The sequence below is a fragment of the Oxyura jamaicensis genome, chromosome 3 (assembly GCF_011077185.1).
Source record: "Oxyura jamaicensis isolate SHBP4307 breed ruddy duck chromosome 3, BPBGC_Ojam_1.0, whole genome shotgun sequence".
In the NCBI taxonomy this organism is placed as follows: domain Eukaryota; kingdom Metazoa; phylum Chordata; class Aves; order Anseriformes; family Anatidae; genus Oxyura; species Oxyura jamaicensis.
In genome coordinates, this window is record NC_048895.1 from 44,549,550 (window position 1) to 44,567,775 (window position 18,226).

General features: G+C 36.4%; 1 protein-coding gene across 25 annotated transcripts in view; it reads right to left on the minus strand.

The window, feature by feature from the left end:
- AFDN (afadin, adherens junction formation factor) overlaps positions 1-18,226 on the minus strand; it is a 128,731-nt gene that overhangs the window by 51,386 nt on the left and 59,119 nt on the right. For 17 of the 25 annotated variants that reach the window (XR_004749109.1, XM_035320309.1, XM_035320295.1 and 14 more), the window contains 6 exons: positions 16,536-16,651; positions 9,549-9,610; positions 8,529-8,734; positions 4,652-4,672; positions 3,765-3,910; positions 998-1,092 (listed from right to left, as the gene is read on the minus strand). Coding sequence is in view for 24 of the 25 variants with exons in the window: in XM_035320309.1 (XP_035176200.1) it covers positions 998-1,092; positions 3,765-3,910; positions 4,652-4,672; positions 8,529-8,734; positions 9,549-9,610; positions 16,536-16,651 (646 nt within the window). In the remaining variant the exon portion in view is untranslated. The remainder of the gene's footprint in view (positions 1-997; positions 1,093-3,764; positions 3,911-4,651; positions 4,673-8,528; positions 8,735-9,548; positions 9,611-16,535; positions 16,652-18,226) is intronic. The other 8 variants (XM_035320312.1, XM_035320307.1, XM_035320302.1 and 5 more) reach the window with 1 other exon arrangement.

The following is an 18,226-nucleotide window of genomic DNA, read 5'->3' on the forward strand; positions in this document are numbered from 1 at the left end:
GTACCAAGCTGGGGGGAAATACTGACATGCTGAAGGGTAGGGGTATTATTCAGAAGGACCTTGAGAGGCTGGAGAAATGGGATGACAGGAACTTCATGAAGTTTAAAGGCTTCTTGGAAAGTATAACTGCAAGAGCATAGGCTGGGTGCCATCTGTATGGAAAGCAGTCTTCCAGAAAATGAAGAGAGCCTGATAAACATCAGGTTGAATATCCTCGCCTAAAAGGTGGCCAGTTGCATACTAAGCTGTTAAGTTAGCAGCAGTGCAGCCAGCAGAAGGGAGGGAAGTGATCCTTCATATCCATTCAGTATTTTTGAGACTGCACATGGAGCAAAGCATCCAGTTTTAGACTCCCCAGCACAAGGAAGATACTGATTTAATGAAGCAAACTCAGGAGTGAGCCACCAAGAAGATCAGGGGGCTAGAAAAAAAAAGGACACAAAAGAGGAAAGGAGAAATGGATTTGGTTCATTCTGAGGGACGAGCAGGCTAAGGGCAGAGCTTCCTGCTGCCTTCACCTGTCTAAAACGAGTGTTCAGAACCAGACACCTGTGAAAGGTGCACAGTGATAACAGAGCAACAGGCAACAAACAAAAATCGGACCACTGGAAATTCCAACTAGATATATTAAAAATATTTCCACTGTGAGGATGGTCAAATGTTGGAATGGGTTACTCAGATGTTATGGAATCTCCATCACTGAATGGAGATTGAAAAACTCAGTTGAGCAATACTCTGAACAACCTGATCCAGATGAACCTGCCTTGAGCATTAGGATAGATTAGATGACATCCAGAAGTTCCCCCCGTGATTTTAAAAGCTAATACAGATCATTCATATGCCGTTACTGTCCATTCTTGTTTGAATCAGTTTGTTATGAATGATAACGCTCACAGGTTAGGGCAACTTCTATTTGTCATATAATTGTTATGAATTCTATTTATTCATTATTAATTGCATGGTTTAGAATACACAAGAAAAGTTCAAGCAGTCTAACCTATTTTAGGCCTCTGAGGATTATTTTCCTCTGGATCATCAAGGAATGCGGGCATGTAGTTATTAAGCTCTGACTGCAGACAATGAACGAGGTACCTGGAAGGGAGGAATGGGGTTAGGAAGGGAAGAAGGGAAAAAAAAAACATTTAAACATTTACATTTTTATATATTTATTATTAATGCTTCTAAATAAGAGATCTGGAAAATTACAAAATTGCTGAAATCAGTCTTAGGTATGTGACTATAGTGATCAGAGTAATACTTTTTTAAAAGGATACAGAGAAACCAGCTCTCCTATGACTTTCCTAGAAATACTGGAAGAAGAATTAGATCATCAGGGAACAAACACTGCCACTAAAACACAATATTGCTACCACAAATATGAGAGAAGGTCATACGCTACACAAAGAATCCTGTCAGGCCAATCTTTAGGTCTGTAAGATTGAAAGAGTAATTTTCCCCTGAACAGAAATTCACGTTTTCTATTTTAAAATCTACCAAAAAGAGTACTAAACATAATTTTCCTGTTCTGAGCCAATGCACAAGATCCTGAAATGGTCCCAGTCTTCTGTGACAAGAAATCTTTCACTCTTACATTTCTCTTTTAACCAGTGAAATGAAAATTTTTAGTATTCTTTCACTTCGAATAATTAAACATTTTCTTTAATACTGCTTTATTGCAAATCATTTATGCATTTTTTGTTAAGAACTGAAACTAAAAGGGAATCAAATTTTAATTACGTAGACACAGGAAAATAGAGTTCATGACTTTCTCCTATTCCCCTTTCTGTTTCTGCTAAGGTTTTCATCTAGAGAAAAAAAGGGATGGCAATTTCAACCAATTCTGGTATATGCCAGTTATTGCCATCAAATAACATCTTCACAGCAGACTTCTTTCTTTTCATGCTTCTATTATGCTTCCTTATTTGTCTTCTAAAAATACATTTCACAGCTCTTTTATCCTAAAGTTTAATGCATCCATTTGAAATCTTCCATGTTACAGTGCACTTAGGTGAGAATTCACTCACAGCCAAAATTCATAAATACCATTTCTCATGCAGCCTGCTCACGTACAGGGTAAAATACAATGCCATTCCTTTACAGCCATGGAAGTATTCTGTCTTCAATGACTGTCTAGCTAACTGAAGTAGCAAGACGTAAATTAAAAGTGATCTGTGGTGAAGAGGCATAGGTTCATTAACAGTTATTAGTCACTTAGAGATGATATAAAAATGGAAAGACTGTCAAAATAGGTACTTACTCTACCTTATTTGCCCATAATTCTCCTTTTAAAAAAATATCTGTGCTAGTACATGCAAAGTAGTTTAGCGTTTCTCTGATATTCTTTGAATGTTCTGAAAGGGATCATGAAGTCACAAAGTACAAAGCTCTTTAATAATCAATCCCAAGCCATTAAGCCCATTTGAGTAAATACTAGACAAAATGTGTGAAGTGCTGAGTAGAGAAGTGTGTTCTTAATCTAGATGTTTCTAATAATAAGCTATAGAAATTACACAAGCTACTAACTTAATAAGAATCATGTTTTTTCAAGAAAACACGCACCTTGGATTACATGCACACATTAACCACCACCCCCTGGACCTTCTCATCAAGGCTGCTCTCAACCTGTTCTCCGCCCAGCCTGTATTTGTGCTTTTATCTAAAAAAGTATCTATTGTTCTTATATCTAAAATAAACACCCTACAAATGGGGGAAGGGTGTGTACAAGCCATCCAAGGTACACTAAGCCTTCTCTAAACATTAGTTTCAAAGGCAAATTTGCTGAAAAACACTTGTTCAATACTGGCTTAAAAAAAATAAAACTAAAAGTGGACAAAAATTAAGCCTTTCTTGCTGTTTATCACCGTGCTCACTCAGTGCTGTTATCTTTGTTTGAGGATATCTTTATTTGAGTAACCTTTCCTTAGAGGATTTCCCTTCCCACTGGGTACCTCATTTAGTTTTTCTTTTAATCAGTACTGTAATTACTTGAGCTGACTAACATGGGTTGATTTTACCCCAAGCCTAAACTTGTCTTTACGCTATGTTTTTAAGAAAAACATTGTGCAAATTGTTATTTATGAAAGGAGTAGATTATTAATTTAATTAGAAGCCCTGAAGAGTGCAAGGTTCATTACATTACAAGCCCATAAATATTTAGGTCCATGTACTTAAACACTAGCAGAAATCCTAATCTTTCTCCATACCTCTAAAAAACCTTAAATTATGATAGCGAACTAATTTAAACAACATTTCGTTAACTAACACAAGAGTAACTACAAAATATCAAGCAGTTCTCTAAATGCCCTGAGATTAAAGCTATGGGTTTTAACAAATGTTAACCAAAAAACTGCAAGTATGAAACTACAGAAAAAAAAACTTCAAACCACAGAAACTTAGTACTAAAAACAGTGACTGGCCTCTTAACATCTTATTCAACTAGCTGTGGTTCGAAGCCTACCAAACTTTCCATACCAAAATGGGAAATCCAGACAGATTGTTATTCCTTTAACGAAAAAACACATTAAAGTGATGCAGATGCAACTCCTGGCATAGCCCAGTCATCTCTGTTTGTAAAACAAAAAACTGTAAAATGTAGTCTGGTCTCTCTTATAAGCCGTACTCTCAGACATTTAACAAGACATGAAAGACATTACATTGCTGTAACTAAAATTTGGGAAAAAGAGAAGATATTCTAAAAACCACAGAAATAAACTGTCATATTAACTTATAAAAAGTTAAGTGAAAGAGAAGTTCATTAGCCTTACTTGAATGCCATTTGAACCAAGTGTGCCAAAACATCTTGTGCATCCACAGTAATTCGGCTAAGGTCTCGGTCTTGCTTAATGAAATTCAGTAATTCAGATGCATTTGCCATCCAAAAGGCAAGTGCCCCAGCAATATTCTTCTGTTTCTGTAAGTAGAAAGAAGCAAGAAATAATACAGAGAAATAGCCCTCTGATGAAACACTGCAGCTTAAAAAGGCTTCAAAAGATAGACCAGTACCTTTTCCCATTTCACCAAACATACCCCAGATACCAGATATTTGCAAAATGTTTATATACAACATTGCAAATTGTTGTAACTGCTAAGTTCAATTTTAACATTCTCTGAACATACACAATTCTATTAAATTGCCAATAGCAGTATCAATGAAGCCACGGCATTAAGTATCTAGTTACATAGTGCTGAGAGCTTAACTGAATGCAGTATCTGGTAATCTGTACGCTTTTAAGCGCATATTCCCTGTTGCCCCCTGCCACCCTGATACTGCACTCACTGGCTTTGATACCAGGTGGTACAGTATCAAGTACTGATCTATCTCACCATCTCCCGACCACAAATGCCAGGCCAGGCAACCTCAGATGAAATCCAAAGAATAGGAACCACAAACAACAAAAAAGGAAAATAAAGGGAAGAAAAAGAACTTTGGTCATTTCATATCCACATTGAAGTGCGTTAAGCAGAAATTATGGAATGCCATAAAAGTTGCAAAGTCAAAAAAGGATTTTAGTACTGCATGTTCCAGTTGCTGAATGAGTGTTATGAACTGTTCAAGTCCAGCTGTTTGAGTATTGTATTTTGATATGGAAGCAGCATGAGAAACTGAGCTAAGCCAACATAGCTAGGATCAGTTCCCAGCAATATTTCCTACCTGATCAACCTGGTCTACCTCCTGGAGAAAAACGGACGAAGGAAATCAAACAGAATAGAAGAAAAACTTGTGAACAATCATGATAGCTTTAGAAATCAAACACTAAATATGAAGGTACAACACTTATGTTCACAGTTACACACAAATGCATTAATCAGTAGCTGTGATGCAACTGAGCTCCTTTTAAAAAAAGGAATTATTTTGGTAGGACTAGTAGCACAACAGCTAAGAACTGAAGTGCCCACACAACGTGATTAATTTAGGGAATGCCTTGTGCCAGTTGACATCCCAGAGCAGCTGGTTATTCTACACTCAGTGCACCACAGATACCTCGCAGCACATTGCACAGGCAGTGGGGTAACTAGCCCTATGAGTAACACATCCAGGGAGCTACTTGCCCACACTGCTGCAATGAAAACAATGTACACACACAAAGGGGGACAGAAACACCCCCCACTAGAAAAACAAAGCAAAAACAAACAAACAAACAAAAATGCAAACCAAAAACCAAAAGATACACAAAAAACAAAAGCACAAAACACATTTAACAAAAACACCTATACACAGATTTAATACATGGCTTCTCAATTAAAGAACAAAAAGACTGTTGTATAACAACAGAACAGAGTCAAATGAAATATCACACTAAGAGCTTAAATACTTGTATATATAAGCTACGTTCACTTGAGTGAACAAAACAAAGAAAGAAAGAAAGAAACAAAAAAAAAAACACACATACCCCCACCAGGTATGCCTGTCTGATTACTTAAAACTAAGCTCTTCATTCTCTTGTACTTCTAATATCACTCTCCCCACTCCTGCATCACAGTAAGCTTAGATGTAAAAAACTGAGATGTCATTTTCTGTCACTATTATAACTTTAGTTGGAGTTCAAAAAAAAAAAAAAGGCAAAAAAGAAGCTAAAAAAAAGTTGCTGCTTTTCTATTTCTTCTCCCTTTCCAAGCAAGCAAGCAATAGACTCTGAAATGACTGAAGATGGGCTGGTACAGGTCGAGAGGGGCTGCTCTGAATTTTGCTCTTTCTGAGCTGTTAAAATTTGCGGAGGATCAGAAATATCATACAATTATTTGAAAATCAGAATACACAAGATTGACTTGCTTGTATGAACTTTCTATTCCAATATTTCTATTGAAAATACTGAGCTTTTTCAGAGCTCTCTCCAATTTTATCCATATCCCATACTAAGTCTTCTATACTACTTACATACACAAAGACTACAGAAAGCCACAAAATTAAGTTTGTTAGCAAATACCTTCCTGACTAAGCTCAGAAAGTTAGCAAGTCTCCTTATGGTCTAAGACATTTTTATCTTAATTTTTCTTATTTCCAGTAGAGTAGAAGATTTTGTGCATCTTCCTTTTACTTTTGCTCTGTTTTGGGAATCTCTCTCCCCTTGCCTCGTGTATGTCTTCTCCATCTTTCACACCCTCAGATCCCTTTCAGCACAGGTAGGCTTTACAGCCAAGACATTCAAAAAAGCTCTCTGTGACACAAAGTTTTTACACAGTAATTCAACTGTGTCAGCCATCAACACAAGCACTTATCTACAGCCTAGATGAAGTAATTTGACAGAGCTTAGCTAGTACTGTTTATATCCCACCAAGACAGGTCCAAATTAATGACTTCTTCCTGGTTAAGCTTTAGAATCATAGAATAAAATCATCTAGGTTGGAACAAAAACTTAGACTACCAAGCTCAAGCATCTGAATCAATGTAACCAACTTCAGATTTTATTTTGTTGTCTCTAGTCCATCCATTAGCCTACATATTCACTGATGTTCTACTCTTCCACCACATTTGTGATGTCTATTTTCCCCGTTCCTCCAGCTTCTTCAGCTTGGGATTTGGAAGAAGCTCATCTCAATTTTTCTTCAGTTTTCAAACTAGAGCTCCCTACAGTTTATTTCTTACCACTGGATAACGTCTTTCATTAATCATAAATTCAGCTACCACTTCCCTGTTGATGTTTTCCCTAAACTTCAGATTGGAGATCAGATTGCAACCACAGAGATGCAAGGCTGGAGAAGTGGCCTTTCACAACGTCCTAAGTCCAGACAGACACCTAACTTTAACAGTTTCATGATACTATCAGCAGGATTATATAAAATACATTTGCTTGCAACAACTTCAAGGATGGACTTGATTTAGGAAGTCTTTCTCAGTGCTGCAAATTAATGTTTTCACAGTTATTCTATTTTTGAGCTTTGATTTGTTTTCTTTTGTGAAAACTGATGCTTGAACCTGTCTCTCTAGTATCTTCTAGCAGCTATACGGTTATCCATTTTAATTCAATACAAAGAGAATGGAGAGCTTTATCTTTGCTTTCCCACTGTCCCAATCCCTCTCACCCCGAAATTTTGTGCCATTGCTAATAGTTTACACTAGTTACATAAACTGAGTAACTTTCTTTGATTCAGCCCTGTAACTTCCACATTATATTTGAAGCCTTGTTTCCCTTCCATTCTCCCAACTAAGTTGCTTATGTTCAATTTCTTTGTATTTTCTGTTCTCCACTACTGCCACAATCTCCCCTCCAACTGGAGGAAACTCACTCTTCCACAAGCAGATAAAAATTCACTTCTGCTGTACAAATTAACTTTTGATACCACCTCAATTTTAATCTAATATCCATTTACAATGGCATCGAAACTTTAAGTAGTGTAGCAGTTTTTCATTTCATATCATAACTGCTTTTTAACCTCTCATCAATGTCAGCATATACGTGACAGTCTAGTCTTTTTTCTTACTGTGAAGTGTCTTCAGCATTGGCATTTTCTCCCATTCTTTCTTGTGAAAGGTGAGAGCGTGTTGCAGCTGTTTACAGAACTACCTAATTACAACATCCCCTCTCCTGAAAACTCCACTAAACCTTTCCAAAAGCTGAACAGTTTCCGATTGCTGTGACATTCACGCCACTCTTTTGGTGTTACTTTCCTCTTTTCCCTTAGTCAACCTGTTTTCCAACACTTGCGTAGTGAATCCTCTACAATAGGATTGATATATTTGTTATGCTTGTACAGTGGCTAGCACAGTAGGGTCCATGCTCTATATGGGCTACTATGGCAGCATTTTTTGCCAAAAATGAATGTGTTTTAATAAATATAAAAATGAATTTCAATTTTTTCCTCTGAGGAAAATCTGCAGACAAAGAAGTTATAATAACTGATTAGAAAGGGTATCTGAAATAACTTTGTGTTCTTAAGAAATGTTTGTCAACATTTCAACAATGCAAGTATTGTCTAGTTTCATAGACAAACCAATGGATCTAATCCTGTACAGGAAACAGAACTCCCTCTGTGCTTCTGTGGAACTCTTGCATACCTAATAGCAGTAACACCACACTAAATATAAGATACTGGAACATTTGAGAACTTACATTTCTCTTTCTAAGGCAATTGTGTTACCTTGGTTCAAGTAGTCCAGTTTTGTTAATGTTTTTGTGATTACAGAAATTGTAAAAGTAACAAGCATAAAAATTCAGGAGTATTATTTCTTTTGAATATATTACTTTCAAGCATCAAACAATGCAAACATCCATAAGTGTGTCCAACTTGTTTCGTAAGAACTCACAACAAGAAATGCTTGCAAAGGTTTTATCTTCTAGAAAACAGAAGAGTAACTTCTTATCACAGAACGTATCTTCAGAGCAACAGTCCCTCCCTAACCTCCCACATTGCCCAGGAGAGCATTTCTTCCAGCTCGCATTAGTCATTGACACACAACAAATCTTCACACGGGAAATCAGTGCAGTCTGACTCTTACCAATAGTAGGTATTGGTAAGAAAAAGACTAAGAAGGTTACCAAAATATCTATAAAATGTTTAATTCCAAAATTTGTTTTTGCAAAGAAACTCACCTGTATAACTCCTTCCATCATGTTCACCATCTTGTTGACTATTGCAATGACTTTGTGAGTACGCTCAGTAGGAGTGATGTCAGGTCTGTACTGGCTTGACAATACATACCGACATGTCATGTACAAAACATACGTAGGTGACAGCTTAAAATGAACTGTTGAGCTATTTGTGTAATTTATAATGGCAGATAAAAAGGCATCTTCAGCTATGAAGAAAGAAAAAAAAATAAAAATATGCCATAAAGCCAAAGACTGGAACAAAATTAAATAAAAATTTCATAACTGGGGGTGGAAGGTTCTTGAGGAGGAGCAACATTCAGGAATTCTAAATTAAGTGTCTTATGTGCTACAGTTACTTAGGCACAGTAACATAAAGCTAGAAAGTATGATCACTGGGAAACATTTCTATAGTATTCAAAGAAACAAGAAAATGCAAAGTTTCTCTTATCTACTTCAACAAAATTCCCTTATTATAGAATATTGTAAACTAGTAAAAAAAAACAAACACCTCTTTGCTTGCTTACAAATCTACTTAGTTTCAAGTATCTGAAGTCTGGACAATCTCTGATACGGTGTTTTTCTGAGACCTTAAACAGGGGGGCTAAGATAATGAAAATCTAAGTACTAAACAGAAATTTAATCTTCACTAGACTTTATATATATCTTGGTCAGTATCCATGTTAATGGCATTCATGGCATGAGGAACTCTATATAAGAGAATGAATTCAATCTATTCTTTGGGAGGTGGAATTAATTTTTTTTTTCCACAAAGAGGTTTGAATATCTGAAGATGAAGAGTTGAAATGCAACTGGAGTAAGATATGCATGAGACTACCTCAGTACCACTTCATCCTCCCCAACAAAATCAATTATATTAATGGATAAGCTATCATCTGTTCAATCATTTTTTATTTTTTAGTGTTCGCTTAAGTTACCTTTAAGTTCTCAAACTGTCTGAAATATTACACTACAGAAAAACATGTCAACAGGTAAGTGCTTATAACTTGATCATTTACTCACAGCTTTCCCTGAATTCAATACTGGCAGGTAGGATCAGTTCTGGTCCATGGGTATCCTGAGATCTACAGAAAGACGACAAAAATTGAAACAAACAATCCACATTGGTGATATTAAATCTGCTGTAAAATAACAGTGGTTATAAATACCAAATACATTGCTTACAATAGCTATCGCAACAGCTTTCCCCAAAACAATCCTTTCCTTTACCTGTTCTCTAGAATCACTCAAGCTACTTTTGCCCACAACACAACAGATCACAATAGAGACTTGAACTCTGGAGCCTGCATTATTAATGAACACCCTCCTTTGGCAGATGGCAAGCTGAGCCTTTCAGTCTGCCATGCAGCACAGACAGAATTCAAATAGCAAATTATTCATGGACACATGAAAGAAAGTGAATCAAACTCCACCTGAAGCACCAGCTCTGCTACCAAAAGAAAAAAAAAAAAAAGTACTTGGTCAACTTATTCATCCTTTTTTCTGGTAGGGAAAGAATCTCGCCCCTATACTAACGTGGTTGTTGAAATAATGTCTTAATGTCAATTAATGTTTTCTTAATGTCAATTAGGAAACACACGTCATTCCCAGAACCTCAGAACTATTTCTTCACTTAAACTGACCACAGAGTTCTTTTCTACCAACATCTATCAGAGAACTCACAGAGGAGAAAAAATGAACAGAAAATTGATTTTTCTGGTGTCTTCGAAGGTTAACCACATGCTTCATTTCTCCCTTAAGCAAAAGAATTTATTGGGCTCTTCTCTGTAGTTAGGCACCTATTTTCAGGAAACATGTAGAAGCTTAACATCTTTTCTGTGGTAGCCATTTTTAACCACATTTAATCCAACAGGCAGCTTTGCTTCTTACCCCAACAACTCTGAGAAATAACAGGATGTTGAGAGATTACACAAGCCTCACAGTCCTTAGAAATCAGTCTAAACAAGCAAAAATTTTAGTTATTCCACAAAGCAATGACAGGACACTCCAAAATTAAATCAGAGAATTTAGTTAAGTCATTTAAATAATGACTTATAAAAAAGGAAAGCTCAATGAAACTAAGCTCCGGGGAGCTGAAAGTTAAGGAACAGGTGTCCAGGCACTGCAGGGCAATGTATACTCAAATGGGTAAGTCTTAGCTGAAATCTCATTTTTTGTTTGTTTGCAAGTCTTTATTAATATTTCATTTTTTCATGACAACTTGGAAAAAGTAGTATTCTGCTTGCCATCATTCAGGATACTGTGATAACACTGAATGTCATCATACACAGCTTTTCTTGATCAGGAGATATGACATGTTTTTAAACTTAAAAATGAGTACTTAATTTTTGCTTTTCCAACTCCTCTTACTTGCTTTTTCAATCTCCTCTCATCTGCAATGTAAATGCAATGTGCTCCCTGCCATTCAAATCTATTTGGGATTTTAGGCATGCACTTACTTTCATCTTCTCTTCCAAAAGTGAACAGGGCAAATTAGGACCCGAGGGAACGGCACGGAGCTGGGACAGGGGAGGGTCAGGCTAGGGGTTAGGGAAAGGTTCTGCACCTAGAGGGTGGTCGGGCAATGGGACAGGCTCCCCAGGGCAGTGGTCATGACACCAAGCCTGCTGGAGTTCAAGAAGCATTTGGACAATACTCTCAGACACATGGTCTGGTTTTTGTGGGGTCCTGTGGGGACCCAGGAGTTGAACTCAACGATCCTTGTGGATCACTTCCAACTCGGGATACTTTATGATTCTATTTTCAGTGACAGCAGACTCCTTATTAAGAGCACTTTGCTGGAGTTTAAGTTGTAACATTTCCTCTTTTTTTTTTTTTTTTTTTTGTTTTAAGTTTAAACTGAACTAATTTCTCACTACCTCCAAAGCACTGAAAGTGCATTGTCTTCACTGAGAATTTAATCACTTCCATAAAGGAGTAATTACTATTAAAATAGCACTAGAGTGATAACTACAGAGATATCTTTCATTTGTCATCATAGGAATAAGACACAAATTTTTCAACAAAATGGCTGCTAAATCACATATTTCACACGCTGATTTTATTTTCTTTAGAATGAAGAGACAGAGATCCCTTTCAGGAAAAAGGAAGGGAACAGGATTATTCAGTTTTCCCTCCAACAGGAGAGGAAGCAGCACAAGATAAGACAATTGGTGTGTATTAGTGTAGGATTGCTTACAGACAATTTTGCAAGTTTTGCACTGTCATTTACTTTTAGCTGCATTAATAAGAGTTTCCTTCAACTAACATACCATTTTCTGCATTCCCTAACCACAGACAAAACACTCCAAGTTTTGCAAAGAGGAAATTTAAGTTAAAATAACTCTGTGCTTCTGATACAAGAGTAGCTAGCCAACTTGCTTTATCATCAGATACTTTTCAGGTATATTTTGTCTTTGTGTTACTGCTTTTATAGAAACACTATCTCTAAGGCAATGAATTTCACAGAGCTAAAACAGTCTCAAAGTCTAGTTAGGGTATATCTAGCAAGGCCACACAGTATTAGGGGCTGCCTCCTCTAGAAAGTATGGTGTCAGGTATTATTGCACTTTAAAATTGCATTAAAAAAAAACAACAACAACACATTTCCCAGATATTTCTGTATTCTCCTAAATTAACTGTATAAGACAAACTGTGTAGTGGAATAAAATTCTGTGTCCTCGGGTGGTTGTTTTAGCCAGCATACTATGTATAAGTTTTGTAAGGCATATTAAAAATCAGGAAACAGAAACGTGTCTGCATTCCATTAACACCACTTTCACACCACTATTCTCATTTCAATCAAACACATTTTTGAAGAACTCCTGAAGGCTATCTGAGGCAAAAAAATACCTTTTTTTTCTTTTTGATGATATTCTTACTCATGCTAATTGAAGTCAGTTTTCTAACAAGGATATCATACTATAAACCTTAACTCAATACTTGTTATCTACATACATATATGTATTTTTTTCCTCCTGGAGACTAGAGATGAATAAATTAGGCAATCAAGTTCTAATTTTTGCTCTGCAACCAATTCAGTGAGTGACTAGAAGTCTTCCTTGCCTTATTATTTACTTTCAAACAGCAGTGATGAATATGCACAAAAAGAATGGAAAGGACACTTACTACAAGGGTGAACTACTTGTTCAGTAACAAGAACCTGGACGAACTGCACAGTGGAAAGGCATCCCCCTACCTCACACTAAAGCAACACAACAGTTACTTTACTCCATGATTCCTGTCCTTACAGTTTACAAAAGGAGACCAGATTTTCCTAGACGGAAACCTAACTAAAGATTCACACAATATACCCACAAAGGGGAAGAATTCAATTCACCTCGGTAATTCATTGCCTGGCATTTCCTAATTTGACATAATTTGATAGTCTCAACACAGTGAGTGCATTTTAGAGAAAACATGTAACAGAAATGCTTTGTTTAGATAAAATAACTCTACTTCCCTATAAAAAGGTATAGGGAAGTGATACTATATGAGCATATTATGCCCAGAGAAATACAATATCATTGTTGCTGCTGACAAGAAAGATCTCTGCAGTTGTAGCTATCACAAATCTAAAAGTAATTTGGGAATCTAAAAAAAAAAAATTCAACACACAGGTACCAAAAAAAACCTATGTATAGTAACAATAAGACTAGTATGCTCGTTCTCTTTGGAAGGAATTTTAAAATTTTAAAACAATAACATAAAGCCAACATACAGCTCATAGATGGTTCTGTATATATGCAATATACAATTATACTGCAGGAAAATCCTCTTATTTTAAGTACTCTTGCTGAACGCCAGATATACAGAAATTGAATACATCATACACATACAAATGAACAGTAGAGATTTGAGAAACATTAACAGAAGCTTCAAGAACTTCTGACAGGTTATAAAAAGTTCACAGGGAAGTTGTGTTGATCTTTCATTAAAGAGAAAAGTTAGTTGAAATATTAATAATTCAACTTACTGCACTAGAGAGGTGTTAAATCTTCAACAACCTTAATAGAAAACATTCTGAGAAGACACATTCAAGATGCCCAGGCTCTCTGACAAGAGTACAAGAGCAGAACCAAGCTGTATTCTACCATAACTTCACTGAAAGCATCTAAGAGATGCCCCTGCTACAGAGCATTTTATCATCAGAAATGCCATTCAGAACGAAGCACATTTTTCTGTTTTGTTTTACTGCTCATCTCTCTAAACACTGTTTTCTGTCTAGGGAATAATAATAACCCATCTACTATGCTTTACTAGAAGCTTTACAGCTTGAACCACTGTGCTTGCACCAGTGGTTTACCTTACCTTTCATCCATTTATAGTAGCAGCTGCAATTTAAAAGCAGACTAGTCTAAGGCAAATCCATATACAACCCCGTATTTTTTAAGATTTTAAAGAAATTCTTTTGACAGAATGACAGAACCACTGAGGTGTGAGGGGACCTCTGGAGATCAACCAGTCTGCTCAAAGTAGTGGCAACTTGAGCAGGTGGCTCAGGACCTAGTCCGGTTAGGTAAAAAGTTGTAGGTTTAAATGGGATTTCCTGTAGATCAGTTGTTGCTGCCCATTGCCTCTTCTCCTGTCAAGAGGCATCACTGAGAAGAATTTGTCTCCACGTTCTTTACTTCCTCCCATCAGGTATTCTTATATACATATACACACATACATCAGTAAGATCTGCCCTGAGCAGATTTCTTCTCTCTAAGCTATGAATTTCCAACTCAGAGTCCCCAGTCATTCTTTTCATATTTAGGTCAGTTCTGATAAAAAGAATGAGACTCCTGAGAAAAACAGTAACACAGAAGCCCAAGTTTAAAGGGGCCTCTAGAGATCAGCTGTTCAAATCTTCCGTTATAAGCAGGGCTTTGTATTTGGTTATCCAGGATCCTGTCACAGTGAATCCTGAAAACTTCTAATGAGGGTGATTCTACCACTTCTCTGGGAAACATATTCCAAAATTCACTCTGTCTCACTGTGAAAATTGTTTTTTTTCCTCCTTACAGTGAGACAATGTTTTTCCTGAAGCAACTTCTGCCCATTGCCTGTCACCCAGCATCCTTGTGATAACAGCTACCACATTTTCTCTGTAACTACCTTTTTGGTATTGGAAGACTGTGATTAGATTGATCCCAGGCCATCTTCTCTTTAGGCTGAAAAACACGATCGCTTCAACCTATTTTCATACACAAAGTTCTTTAAGCCTCTAATCATCTCTGTGGTCATGTCCCTCCACAAGACTCTTGCCAGTTTTTCACTCTCTTGAACTGGGGAACAGAAGTGGACAGTATTCAAGGTGTGAACTAACAAGAGTCCTGGAAATTGTAATAAAACACATCCCTTGATCTGCTGGCTGTATTGGTGCTGATGTAGCCCAGGAGAGAGCTTGCCTTCATTTCTGCACGGACACGCTTTCTGATCCAAGTTTGCCTTCTTGTACATCAGGACTCCATCAGGCTCTTTTCAGCTGAGATACAATCCAAATGGTCAGATACCAGTCTGTATTGTTGCTTGGTATTTTTCTGTCTCATGCCCAGAATTCACACTTATTTTTCTTAAGCATCATGACATGTTTGTTGCATAGGTCTTCTCTGAACAGTGGTGCTTTTTTTTCCTGTCTTATTTGCTCTTCTCTAAGTCAGGTATCTTCCAAAAACTTGGTGAAGATACATTCAATCCTATTATCCAGATTGTTTATGCAGATACCAAATAGTATCAGATCTAACGTCAACCGTAAGAAACACAAATTACAACCATTTGGCAAGTTCAAACTTGAGCCATTAAGCGTCAAACTTTCAGCTTGACAGTTTGGCCAGTTTTTGTCTTAACAAGGTCGTTCTGGGAAATTGTATCAAGGACTTGCTAAAACCAAGTAAACGATATGATGCCCTAAGCTCTCCTCTCATTCACTATGCAAGTTGTTTCATCACACAGGCCAGTCAGGTTGGGCAAGCGTGTTTTATTCTTGGTAAATCCATACTGGCCTTTCCTAATGAATTTCATGGGCTTTGTGAGCCTTGTTCTACAATTATCCCGGGACTTGAAGCGAGGCTGACTGTACTGTATTTTCTGGATCTTCTTCTCTTGACTTTTCTGTAAATGGGTATGGTATTTGCCCTTTTCCAGTCATTTAGTACTTCTACCACCTTTCAAAGATGAATGGGTAGCTTTGCAATGATACCAGCCAACTCCTAGCATCTTTGGGTGCATCTCATCAGGTCCTTTCTATTTACGACAGGAAATAGCATTGCTTCAAAAATTGTTTCTGATAATAAAAGATTCTGTCTAAAAAGGAGTTGAATCTGTATGGATTGACACAAACTGCATTTGAACAAGATATTATGACACATGGAGACTAAATAGCAGGAAAATGGAGTACAATTTTAAGTCAGTGCTTTCCACCAGGGCTTTGGAAACAAACTGAATATGCAGTGCATATTGCCCCTGAAAAAATACAACTGAGCAAAATAGGATGGCATTCATCTGCCTAACCACTACTATAACTACTACTATAAAAGAAAAAAAAAATCAAGATGCTATCCATTCTTATGAATTATATAACTTTGCACAACAATCACTCAGGTGTAGCTAAAATTCTTGCTTACACAATTTGCCAACTACATTGTTATCAAAATAGGAATGACTTGGCTATTTCCCTATCCAGAACCAGTCACATCACCATGCAACTGACAAATGAAAAAAAAAAATCAAATCTTTGTATTTTTGTTATTAATGGCATTCCAGATGACATCCCTGACCACAGGTCAACAATGATGTGACAAGACTATCAGCTTAAGCTTTACAAAAAGAACTATAAACAGAATACTGAAATGAATACAATTTTTTAAACATTCTCCTAGGTTTTATTTGGAGTGAGATCTTAAAGGAAGTATCATTTTCCATAGGGAAAGTCAGGTAGCCCAAAATATTTTAACACTGCTTGAGCTATCACAAAAATGCATCAATTTTTCCCCCATTATGAGAAGAAACAGATTACACGGTTCCTACCTGCTATCCTGTCTGCGATAATCTTGCTGTTCTATTCTAATCATCGGCTTCACCATTCCTCGTTCGGCTGTGCTGGATGCTGATGATGTTCTGTCACCATCAAGCCTGCTGGTGCTCTAATTCAAAACAGCAGGACAGGTATTTAATATTCAAACGTTGCATTAACAAGTATTTGTGCTTGGCACTATTAAAATGAAGTGACGATTTGAGGCTTGAAAACCATGCCTGGCAAAACAGAGGAGTGCAGCACACAATACGGCAACTCCAGGAAGTGTTTTCATCACAAAAACATTGAAGGGTACTCTCGTAACTCAAAAGATCCCAATGGTCAGTTAAAAGCAGGTATTTGTTTATGTGTTGCCAGAACATAAGAAAATTTTGAGTATCTTTATTTAGAAGCTGCAGAGATACCAACACAAACTAAGAATGAATTGCCTCTTATCTGAAGTTTTCATTAACAAAGTTAAATATGTTTCACAGATTTAAAAATTATGCTTATAAAGATTTAAAAACTATTTAAATTAGATCTAAATCTTATCCAAATGGACTACTCGTCCAGGCTGTAATTTATCGTTTCCTTATGAAAAAAGCCTGCTCACCTAGACAGTACATAATCTTCCAGGATAAGAGACAACTCAAACCAAGCAAATTTTTGCTTAGACAGTACATAATCTTCCAGGATAAGAGACAACTCAAACCAAGCAAATTTTTATGCACAAGATTGTTTTCTTCAGTGTTCAGCAAGCTTTATTTCTGCTTTCTAATTACATGTCAAATTCTACCAGGAAGAGGAAGAAACACGCTGCTCTAAGCAGGAAATTTTTTTTTTTTTTTTCCCAGTATAAAACACTTGAAAACAAAACAGGAGTAAAACATGAAGTGCTTCCACATTTTCTAAGAAATTTCTAGGACTAAGTAACTTGCTTCAGCACAAGTAAACCTATCAAAAACTGTGATAAATGTATGAAATAAATATTTTTTCCAATGCTAACATGCCGAACTATCAATCACTTTTCATCATTAGATCTCAGCAAACTTTAAAGAAAGTGAATGTTATCCCTTTTCCAAACAGAAAACTCCTAAGAGCAACTGTCAGAAAACTAGTGATGCACCAGTGATTTAGCAAGATTCTCCAACTGTACAGCTCAAAAAAAGAGCTGTCCAATCTTCCCTAGGTTCACTAAAGTATTTTTATAGTGAATTTGAGAAGAATGAGGTGCACTATTTAATATTATAATGTCAAACTCCAATTCTAAGCAATTTTGAGACATTTAAATATTTCAGAGTTTTTTTTCCTTCCTTTTTTCAAAATGTCAGTCAAGTTCTTATCAGAGTTAAAAAATGCATCCAAGATGCAAGAAAGTATTGTCACAAAAAGATGTAAAGATAGGAGAAAAATTGAATCAGAAGTCTGTGGCAAGAAAAAGAAATGAAGATAAACAAGTATATTTAAAAGTTATCACAGCATTATTAATACATATATAACTATATTATTAAGTTTCTTTACAAGTATTTCAATTTGTTAATAGTAGTAATGAAACAAAAAAGGCATTTCTGGGAGGACTGCGACATTACAGACTTGAAATAATTAATTCGTTCATTTCATTTGAGGCATGTGATCAGAGCAAGGCATTAACAGTTGTGCCATTTTACTCAGTTTGTTTACTCTTGAAAAATGCAACTTTGGCACA